Raw genomic sequence first — 11,483 nt, 5'->3', positions numbered from 1 at the left:
TATCATAGGCCTTCTCTAGGTCTATGAATACTATATGCAATTCCTTCTTCCTCTCCCTATATTGCTCTACCAATCTTCTCACAAAGTGAATGACTTCTGTAGTAGACCGTCCCAACAAAAATCCGAACTGATTCTCGGAAATTGTAACACTACATCGCATCCTCCTCTCCACATCCTCTCCCAAATTTTTGTAGTATGACTCAACAACTTGATGCCCCTATAGTTGTTTCAGTCCTGGATATCACCTTTATTTTTATACAATAGTATCATCAAACTCCACCGCCAATCTTCAGGTATCTTCTTCATCCTAAAAATGATATTAAACAACGCAGTAAGCCACTCCAATTTTGCCCGACCCACTTCCTTCCAAAATTCCACTGGGATCTCGTCAGGACCAGTTGCTTTACCCCTGCTCATATTCCGCATTGCCCCTTCAACCTCTTCCCTCCTAATATGCCTACAAAACCCAAAATCCCTATGACTCCTTGAGTTTTCCAACTCACCTAGCACGATGTTCATGTCCCCTTCCTCGTTCAAGAGTCTATCGATGTACTCCTTCCATCTATGCCTGATACACGCCTCTTCCACCAAATCCTTACCATCTTTGTCTTTGATGCACCGCATTTGGTCCAGGTTTCAAACCTTTCTCTCCTAATCTTGGCTAACCTGTACAACTTCCTGTCTCCTCATTTTCCCCCAAGATCCTCATACAATCTCTCAAAAGCTACAGTCTTAGCCGTCGTGGCTGCCAACTTTGCCTCTTTCCTTGCCTTCTTATAATACTCCCTACATGTCCTTTTCTCCTCCTCATCCGTGCTCCCCACTAGCTTCAGATATGTTGCTTTCTTAGCTTCCACTTTTACTTGGACCTCCTCATTCTACCACCAGTTCTCTTTATGGCCTCCCGAGTCCCGAATAACCCTTTGTTACCCCTTAACACCTCTCTAGCAGCTTCCCTAATGCAGTTCGTTGTTGTGGTCCACATACTACTCACGTCCCCACTACTCCTCTAGGCCCCCATGGCCAACAACTTCTCCTCCAACTCCTGAACCTTTGCCTTAGTCAAGGCTCCTCACTTAATCTTAGGTTGTCCGTACACCACTCTCTTCTTCCTTACTATCTTGACCTCCAAGTCCATGACCAAGAGCCTATGTTACATTGACAGACACTCACTCGGGATAATGTTGCAATTAGTGTAAAAGCCCCTATCACCCTTCCTAAGAAGAAGCTAATCAATCTGAGTCCTGGCTACCTTACTCCAGAAAGTGACCAAATGCTCCTCCCACTTCTGGAAACACGAATTAGCTAACACCAAGTCAAAAGCTTTAGCAAAATCCAACAATGAGGTACTGCCCTCATTCATAACTCCGAAACCGAACGCGCCATGCACCTCATCATAACCCCTAACAGTAACCGCAATATGGCCATTAAAATCACCCCCTATAACGAGCTTCTCGGAGCGTGGAATACCATGCACAACCTTATCCAAATCATCCAAGAAGCGCCTTTTGACCTCCTCGCCCAAGACCACCTGTGGCGCATAAACACTAGTTACGTTAAAAGTGACCCCACCAACTACTAGCTTAATAGTCATTAGCCTATCATTCATCCTCCTAACATCCACCATCATCTCCCTGAGATCCCTATCAACTAAAATACCTACCCCGTTTTTGACCGCATCTCCTCCTGAATACCATAGCTTATTCTCGTTAATATCCCGAGCCCTCGTACCCTCCCATCTAGTCTCCTAGACACATGCTATTTTAATCTCCCTCTTTTGAAGAATCCTCCATAACTCTATAGACTTACCCGATAATATCGCTATGTTCCAGGACCCCACTCTTAGCCTACCAGATCCCTTACCCCCTCCCCCCCCCCCGTCCCCGAGGACATGACCCTACTCTACCATCGTTCCGACTAACCACTACACCAGCAAAGAAACTAAGGAATATATATATATATATATATATATTAAGACTACAACTACTGCAAATGCAAACAAGTGGAAAAGCTTCAATATAGACTAAAAAATTATCTTAATCACATAAGAGATACAATGACTCAACTAATGGAGGGGAACGGTAAACACGCAACAAAGATAGGCAACTAATGCAATACTCGAGGGTAAAAGGTAGGTAACAAAGCTATAAACAAGCAAGAGACAAATACAAGCATGAATGATAGAACATGGGATGTATACGGATGCCAAAATGATGTTGACCAACAGCAGATATAGTCTGAAAATTCCTATGCGTCGCCCGCCTCTAGCTGCCCGCGCGCGGGCCTCACGCGCCTTTCAAGGCTCACCGAAAAATTGTACTTGTACAGAATCCTTTGTCGTCGCTTCTAAATCCAAAAATTCAACAAGCAGCAAGCAAGGAAAGGACAGAAGACAATCAAGAAGACCTAGCCGCCCAAGAAGAGCACCGCTACTAGGTGGTGATTCACGGCGACAGAAAGAAAAAAACTGGAAAAAAGAAGACAGGGTAGAAGAGAAGAGGGATAGAGGAGGAGGAATAAAAAGGAAGCAAAAACATGGGGAAGATAAAAGGACAGGGGATAGAGGGAAGGAGGTAGATCCGACGATCTGAGACGAGGATATAGGAAAGAAGAGGGGAGGAAGGAAAGGGTAGAAGAAAAAGAAGGAGAAAATTTTGAGGAAAGAAGAGGGGACTTACTTGATTCCGGTGGGGGTCGCCGGAATTACGCCGGCGTTAGCAGGGGAGCATGTTAAGGAGAAAGAAGTTAGAGAGAAAGAGAGAAAGAGAGACGCTCAAGTATTTAATAATAAAAAAGGGTTTATTTAAGGAAATTTTACCTGGCATAGCTAAATATAAGATCTATTTATGAATGATAACTACCTCTTGATTTAATTACTTTTCATAGCTGCAAAGAATTTTTAATTCACCCATCATAGCTATGCCAAATACATAGAGTTATTCCATTGTATCAATGGATCTTTTCCCTCAACCCTATCTCTCTTCTCCCTCAACTCTCTCTCCTTTTTCCCTCTCTCTTTGCCCTCGGCAAGGCCGCCGTCCAACTCCGTCGTTGGCAGTCATCTTCTCCGTTTCTAACGGAGCCCAACCAAACAGTCGCATCTCCCTCTCATCCCTTCTCTCATCTCCATCATCGGATCCAGCAGCCTCTTTCTCTCTCTCTCTCTCTCTCTCTCTCTCTCTCTCTCTCTCTCTCTCTCTCTTCCCTTCTCTCATCTCCACAGTCACATCCAGATCTGAAAATTGCGAAATCGCGATGGGTCCATTACCGGCAATGAAAACAATGGAGGAGGAAGATTGTAGGCGTCACCAGATCCGAATATAACAGAGATGTCGGAATCCATAGCTTCTACTTCTTTGTATCTCGCGGCTGAGTGTATCTGACCGAATTTTGGTAGATACAACATGATAGTATATTCTCAGGTCTAGCCAGATTTTTGTTCGTCTCCATTTTTAGTTTTAATACAATGTATACAGTGTTTTGCTTGGTCGGAAGACGCCTTCTCCGACGAACTTTTTTCTTTTCTTTGCTATTGAGTCACACACAATGATATAAATATATCATATTGTGTACAAATACACTCAAATTTGAATATATTCTATATTTTTCAATGCAAATATTTTGTTGTATTTTCGCCTGTATTTATGTATTCCGAAGGTTATTTTTTGTGGCAGATCCCTGTATTTTTTGAATTTTTGTTGTTTGAATACAACGAATTAAATACAGTGAATTGAATACAGTGTAAAGTAGCTACGAATGGATAGAGTGAATTGAATACAACTGAATATTACTGTATTTTTTATTTTGTTGTTTGAATACAGTCGAATTGAATACAGTAAAATTGAATACAATATAAAATATATAGGAACAATACATCCGAATTGAAGTATATACAACTGAATCGAATACAACAACATACATCTCATGTCAAGTAATTAGTAGCTACGGAATATAATCTATCTATATCTATATCTATCTATCTATCTATATCTATCTATATTATTATAAAAGTATGAATACAATGTCAAGTGACCAAAATAGCCTTAAAATTTTAAGCAGCTTTTATACCATATTGGATAAAATAGTAATACTAAAAACTTTGCCTACTTACGAATTTGGATGGACTTCTAATATTAATCAAATTCCAACTTTTCAAGCTATTGTGTAAATCCACACCAATTCTACAAGGATATAAACAATTTTATTCATGTGTTTACGACTCTTCTATATCATCTTCATTGCTAATTAAGAACCAAGACATTCGTTTTTACTTTTTCCCTTCATTTTGCATAATCCTTCCGATGCTTTCTTCTTACACCAAGATAGTGCAGTTGTTTGTTGTAATTCAGTCTCCCGTCTTCTTTTCTTGCATTGAAAATTTTCTAGGCGAGCTTTGTCTTGAGTTTTTAACTGACACCAGGTGATAAGACTTTCAATATAATTTGGATGGAAAAGGAGATCTACCTTCGTAAGTGTCCAACGTAGTGAAATCATGTCGACAGGCGTGAGAATGAACTAGTCTTTTTATTAGTAGTGAACTGTTTTGAGATTGACCAATGACCATCACTTTGTGCACGATAAGATACTTTTACCTACATAAGTTAGGGGTAAGTTCTTGCATAAACACTACCCTCCTCAGATCTCATTATGTGGGATCACATTGTATTGTTGTTGTTATTGTTGTGTTCATAGTGACATCAGTTGGAAAAAATCTCGAAAAAAGGTCACTCTTTGAGTAATTAATTAATCTTCATGGCAATTTTCAGTTGATCCTTCCAGATTTGGGTGGTGGTGGATGTCAAACTATTAAGTATCATGGACTTACGGAGTGAATGGTACTCAAAAGAAAATTGTACCATAGTTACGCTGTTGTAAAAAAAGCAAGAATATTGTATTGGCATAATTAGGATATTTTAGTACCATTTTTAGGTATAATTATGTAAAAATTCACCACATCAGAAATTATGGTTAGAAAAGAATACCATATTTGAAACATATAGAGGAAACTTGGTTTCCTAGGCAATACCTAAATGGTTAACAATTGTAAAATATGTATTCTTGTTAAGTAGATGAAGAGGAACTTAAATCACTTAGTAATTTCTAATGGACTTTCTACTACAAAGTATATACGTATGTGTATACGGGTAAAATCGGACCCGTTGAACATCTCGGTTTCCCGGTAAGACAAACGGGACTGGAATGTGATCATAAGGAATCAGAGTCTGGGCGAAAAATCTCTCGCATCGGGGATCGAGCAAAACATCCGCCCTCAGAAGTATCGGGGCCACATCTCCCGGACCCAGTTCGAATCCCTCAACTTCGGAGAGCATTACCAAACGGCCGAACATGACTAAGAAAGATCCGTGACATCCGTGCCCAACCAGACGTCACGGCGTAAATCTCGGCCCGTATCAGCAGTGAATCAGTGATTAACATAAAGAAAAATTTTTATCCTTTTTTATAATTATACTTAGGGTGAAACTCCCCTACTATATAAAGGGGAAACTAACTATTCATTAGACATATTATAATGCGCATATCAAGACAATCTATTTCAATTCTCTTTGTTGTTCAAAGTTATTATTCTTGTTCTTAAATTCTTCATAAGCATAAGCTTGGAATCGAGGGCAGGTTCTTCCTTGAGCCATCAACCGAGCTCGGAATCACCCTTATCATTGGTTTGGTCATCTATTACGTTTTTTATTTGTTTAATCTAACGCTATTAATCACTCGTATTGAATTAATCCACATATCTTTAAAACCACATATAAATTCAATTGTTATTCATTTTTTAGGGTAAACAGTTTGGCGCCCACCGTGGGGCTAGGGATAATAGTGGTAATTTGATACAAATTTCCATAACGCACTCTATTTTACACTTGTTCTTTGAGATTTTAATTTCAGGTCAAATTAAAAATGTCGAACTCTCAATCTGCTCATTTGAGCGTTGATGTTGAGTCTGGCCACCAGGGCGAGAACAACAATGTAGTACCCACCAACGAGGTGCCCCCCATATGTGTCGTAACTATTTACCCATTGAGGAACATAATGCACAAACCCGAGCTCTTGGGACGATTGGCCAAATGGGCCGTAAAAATTAGCGGGTACGATATCGAATATCCACCCCGAACCGCCATCAAATCTCAAATTTTGGCAAACTCCGTGGCTGACTTCACGCCGGCCTTAATACCCGAAGTCGAAAAGGAATTGTTGTTAATCTCGGGGACCTCCTCGGGAATTTGGACCCTCTTTACGGACGGTGCCTCAAACGCAAAGGAATCCAAACTCGGCATTGTGTTGAAGTCGCCTGCGGGTAACGTAGTTAGGCAATCTACTAGAACTGTGAAATTGACTAACAATGAGGTCGAGTATGAGGCCATGATTGCAGGTCTCGAATTGGCTTAAAAGCTTGGGGGCCAAAGTAATCGAAGCTAAATGCGACTCCCTCCTTGTGGTAAATCAAGTCAATAGGACATTCGAAGTGAAAGAGAAATGAATGCGAAGATACTTGGATAAACTACAGGTGACGCTACATCGATTCAAGGAATGTACCCTACAACACGTGCCACGAGATCAAAATAGTGAAGCCGATGCTCTGGCTAACTTGAGGTCGTTGGTTGATGACGATGAATTCAGATCGGGAACGGTTGTACAACTCATGAAATCAGTAGTGGAAAAAGGCCATGCCGAGATAAACTCAACAAGTTTAACTTGGGATTGGAGAAACAAATATATAGACTATTTGAAGATTGGGAAGTTGCCCTCGGATCCCAAAGAATCGAGAGCTCTGCGTACAAAGGCAGCCAGGTTTAGCATGTCCGAAGATACTCTGTTCAGAAGAATATTCGATAGCCCACTCACCATATGCTTAGGTCCGGGAGACACCAAATATGTTTTGAGGGAAGTTCACGAGGGCACCTGTGGAAACCATTCGGGGGCAAAATCATTCGTTCATAAGATAATCAGAGCTGACTATTACTGAATCGATATGGAGAAGGATGCGAAGGACTTTGTGCGAAAATGTGACGATTGTCAGAGGCACGCACCAATGATCCACCAACCCGGGGAGTTACTACACTCGGTCATGTCGCCCTGGCCATTCATGAAATGGGGAATGAACATCGTCGGTCCCCTACCATGGGCACCTGGTAAGGCTCAATCTATACTATTTATGACGGACTATTTCTCTAAATGGGTCGAAGCTCAAGCGTTTGAGAAGGCCCGGGAAAAAGAAGTCATCGACTTCATTTGAGATCACATATTATACCGGTTCGGTATACCGGCCGAGATAGTGTGTGATAACGGGAAGCAGTTCATCGGCAACAAGGTAAGCAAATTTTTTTAGGACTATAAGATCAAAAAAATCTTATCAATACCCTATTACCCTATCACCCTATCACCCTAGTGGTAACGGACAGGTGGAATCGACGAACAAAACAATCCTTCAAAACCTTAAGAAAAGGTTGACCGATGCCAAAGAAAAATGGAAGAAAATTCTGCCCGAAGTCTTGTGGGCATACCGTATGACCTCAAAATCCAGTACCGAGGCCACTCCGTTTTCGTTGGTCTACGATGCCGAAGCACTAATACCGGTCGAGGTGGGAGAACCGAGCCACAGGTTCCAATATGCAACCGAAGAATCAAATGGCAAAACCATGAGCACGAGCCTAGAACTATTGGATGAGAGGCGCGAGGCCGCTCTAGTCCGACTGGCCGCTCAAAAGCAGCGAATAGAAAGATATTACAACCGAAGAGCCAACCTCCGATACTTCAATATTGGGGACTTGGTGTTAAGAAGAGTAATACAGAACACCCGGTACCCGAATGAAGGGAAGCTAGGACCGAATTGGGAAGGTCCATATTGAGTCATCGGGATTACCGGTAAAGGTTCGTATAAAGTCGAAGCAGGAAATGACGCACAACTACCAAACAACTGGAATGTGACTCACTTAAAACGATACTACTACTAAGGTACGCCTTCATTCACTTTCTATCGTTTTGGTAAACCTCATTTCTAAGAAACGAGGGGACTATCTGTATACGGGTAAAATCGGGCCCATTGAACATCTCGATTTTTCGGTAAGACAAACGGGACTAGAACGTGATCGTAAGGAATCAAAGTCTGGGCGAAAAACCACTCGCATTGTGGATCGAGCAAAACATCCGCCCTCGAAAGCATCGGGACCACATCTCCCGGGTCCGATTCGAATCTCTCAACTTCATAGAGCATTACCAAACGGCCGAACACGACTAACAAAGAGTCGTGACATCCGTGCCCAACCGGACGTCACGGCGTAAATCTCGGCCCATATCAGCAGTGAATCAGTGATTAGCATAAAGAAAGATTTTTATCCTTTTTTAGAATGGTACTTAGGGTGAAACTCCCCTACTATATAAAGGGAAAACTAACTATTCATTAGACACATTGTAACACGCATATCAAGGCAATTTATTTCAATTCTCTTTGTTGTTCAAAGTTCTTATTCTTGTTCTTAAGTTCTTCATAAGCATAAGCTTGGAATTGAGGGCAGGTTCTTCCTCGAGCCATCAACCGAGCTCGGAATCACCCTTATCATTGGTTTGGTCATCTATTACGTTTTTCATTTGTTTAATCTAACGTTATTAATCACTCGTATTGAATTAATCCACATATCCTTAAAATTGCATATAAATTCAATTGTTACCCATTTTTTAGGGTAAATAGTTTGTTGACTAGATGGAGCAAATATGCAAATTCCCAATCCTTTTACGAAGTCAAAAACAGCCAGGACACATAGTTCACGAACTAAATTGAACAAATTAGTGCATATCTGTTCGACTATTTCTCTATTAGATATATATTGGGATTAAGGAATCGAAATCTAATTCAAATTTTAGGAATAAGAGAGCTTGTAGCCTGAAAATTTGAGTAAGAAGACTCTCTTTTCATCTATAAAAGAAAGTCTAGGCCACAAGCTGCGATCAACTCTTTCGGGCACGCTTTTTTACTTTCCTCCTTTTTCTTTTGTGATGCAAAGTTTTTTCTTCAGAATATAAGGTAAAGAAATAAAAATAATATACGCTTATATATTTTTGAGACATCATGTTTGCTTAAACTGCTATTGGTATAAAAAGGTAAGAAATAAACAGTAAATACCATATGCAGATGTAGAGCTACATTGAAAGAGAAGAGAACAGAATTACTGATAGGCCCATAAGCAAGCCATTTCATCAATAATTTCTTCAAGATAGTAACAACTTCTCTCTTTGGAAATAACCTTGCTATTGAAACGAGGATGAAATAATGTAAATAAAGTATTAAAAAGGTTAAAAAGAAGAAACCATCACAGAGACAAACACAAAATTCCAAATAGATTATAGTGATTATCTAATAATATTGGATTATGAAAACGTCCTACTTCTATACATAATTAAATCATGATATATTCAGATCTATAAGAAGCAAAACTTAACTTATTGCTTACTTTACATAGCCAAAATTCTACCAAAAGTATGAATAAAAATATTTAATTGGATGAATTGCCACTAATAAGGCATTTAATATTTAGTTTAGTAAAAATTTAATCTATTCATCCTCTTTTTCTGAGTAAATAATAAGCTTTAGAGAAGGCGAACATAGTTATTTGAGAGTATTATAGAATCATCAAGATCGAGGACCCCTCTTTGTTTGAAAACTTACTTACTGTTAATAAATGAACGTGTGAAATATTCAAAGAAACTACAAAAGAAAGAATCACTGTTAGAATCTGGTAACAATATTTCAGAATACTTATGCGAGGTAGTCCTCTTCCAAATGTCATCACTTCTTCAAATTTTATTTGTAACTGGTGTGTTATCATCCAACTGATGTTAGAAAGCTGTGAAAATATATATCACATATAGAAACTTTAAACCACTCTGGAAGGATACATGACAGTTCATCAGATACTTAATTATAATCCAGGGTGAAGTTATTTCTTAGAGAGTACATGCAAAAATATAAAAAAATCTGATATACATAAATGTTGCATTAGAATATAGAGAAATGATTGAAGAGAAGTCTAGAAAAATGCATGTGAAAGATTTCAACAATCAAAGCTAAAACCTGGACATGAGAGATTTTAAGATTACTGCAAGTAAATGGACCCCAAAGAGCTTAGGAAAAAGTTAATATATATTCTCCGGTTCACAATAAGTGATCATTTTATCTTTTTATGTTGGTCCAAAATAAGTGTCCATTTACATAATCAAGAAGAAATTAATTTTATTTTTCCAAAATTTGCCCTTATTTATATATTTCAATGTGTCAAGGTAATAATTAATTAAGGTTAATTTAATGAATATATCTTTTTTTTCTCTAGGAGTTCGTATTTCCTTGATGGATGTGTCAAAAGTAAAATAGTTACCGGACCAAAGTGAGTAGTGAATTACTCATAAATATTAGATTAAAAAGGCAAGACAGAGTTAGAAACAATAACAAGTGATTTAGTAGTAGCTAGCAATTGTACTAGAGGATCGTATAACTCATTCTAAATTATACAATAGATGTCGATGAATTGTTTGTGAAAAAAGTAATAATTTTTAGAGCTGACTTTCATCAAATACTATCGGTAGCTTCAATTGCTAAGAATAGAAACTGTAAATGTAAAATAAAAATAATTCAGCTAACAAGCAATACACTTACATCCTGTTGGAAACTGAGAAAAACATTCAATAAAAGATGATTTGGTATTTCTTCCAAAATAATTGGTTGTCACGCTCAATGGTGATAGTAGTGTTGAAGATTGCTTAATAAGGAAACTATTTATGTCACTTATGAAAAAGTAATTGTCACGATCCAAAACCCGCTATAGGTCGTGATGGCGCCCAATGACATTGTTAGGCAATCCATCGGTGAACCATCTAAGTAACTATTCATTTTATTACTTTTGAAATCATAAGTTCTATTAAATAAAGACTCCAATGCATTTAAAATCATGGATACATGCAACTTTAGTAAGATATAAAATAAAAGGTGACAATATTAATGCAAAACTATTAACATCTACTAGAATATTTTAAAACCCGGTGTCACAACTATATGAGCATCTACTAGGAAGTACAGTAATAATACAATATCTGCCTGGATTGTAAAATAGACAGGATAACATAAATGAACGTGATGGAGACTCCGTGTGCTGCAGATCGTATTGTGGGATACAACTCACCTTAAAGTCCCCTCAATAGTTGCGCCCTTACGCCCAAATGAACATCAGAGATATACCTGCACAATAAGTATAAAAGTGCAGCATGAGTACGTAAATCAATGCGTACTCAGTAAGTATCTAGCATAACCCCGAAAAAGTAGTGATCGATATTGACACTTACTAGTGGTCCAATAAATCAAATATAGTAAAGTAAATAAGTATGAAACATGGTAAATAAACAGTGAGAACATCTATAGGCAAATAATACGGTCTATGACTTAATAGTGAACACACACAAAGTCCTCAATTATAGGATAC

The 11,483-nt window shown here is 38.7% G+C and overlaps 1 protein-coding gene across 1 annotated transcript; it reads right to left on the bottom strand.

The window, feature by feature from the left end:
- Window positions 1-1,228: 1,228 nt before the first annotated feature.
- LOC138908174 (uncharacterized) lies at window positions 1,229-1,627 on the bottom strand. The gene has a single exon (XM_070198821.1). It carries the CDS (start codon window positions 1,625-1,627, stop codon window positions 1,229-1,231), a length of 399 nt encoding a protein of 132 aa, XP_070054922.1.
- Between the last annotated feature and the right edge of the window lie 9,856 nt (window positions 1,628-11,483).

Source organism: Nicotiana tomentosiformis, chromosome 3, assembly GCF_000390325.3.
Source record: "Nicotiana tomentosiformis chromosome 3, ASM39032v3, whole genome shotgun sequence".
Lineage (NCBI taxonomy): Eukaryota > Viridiplantae > Streptophyta > Magnoliopsida > Solanales > Solanaceae > Nicotiana > Nicotiana tomentosiformis.
The sequence above is the reverse complement of the archived record's forward strand: the minus strand, read 5'-3'. Positions and strand labels throughout refer to the sequence as shown.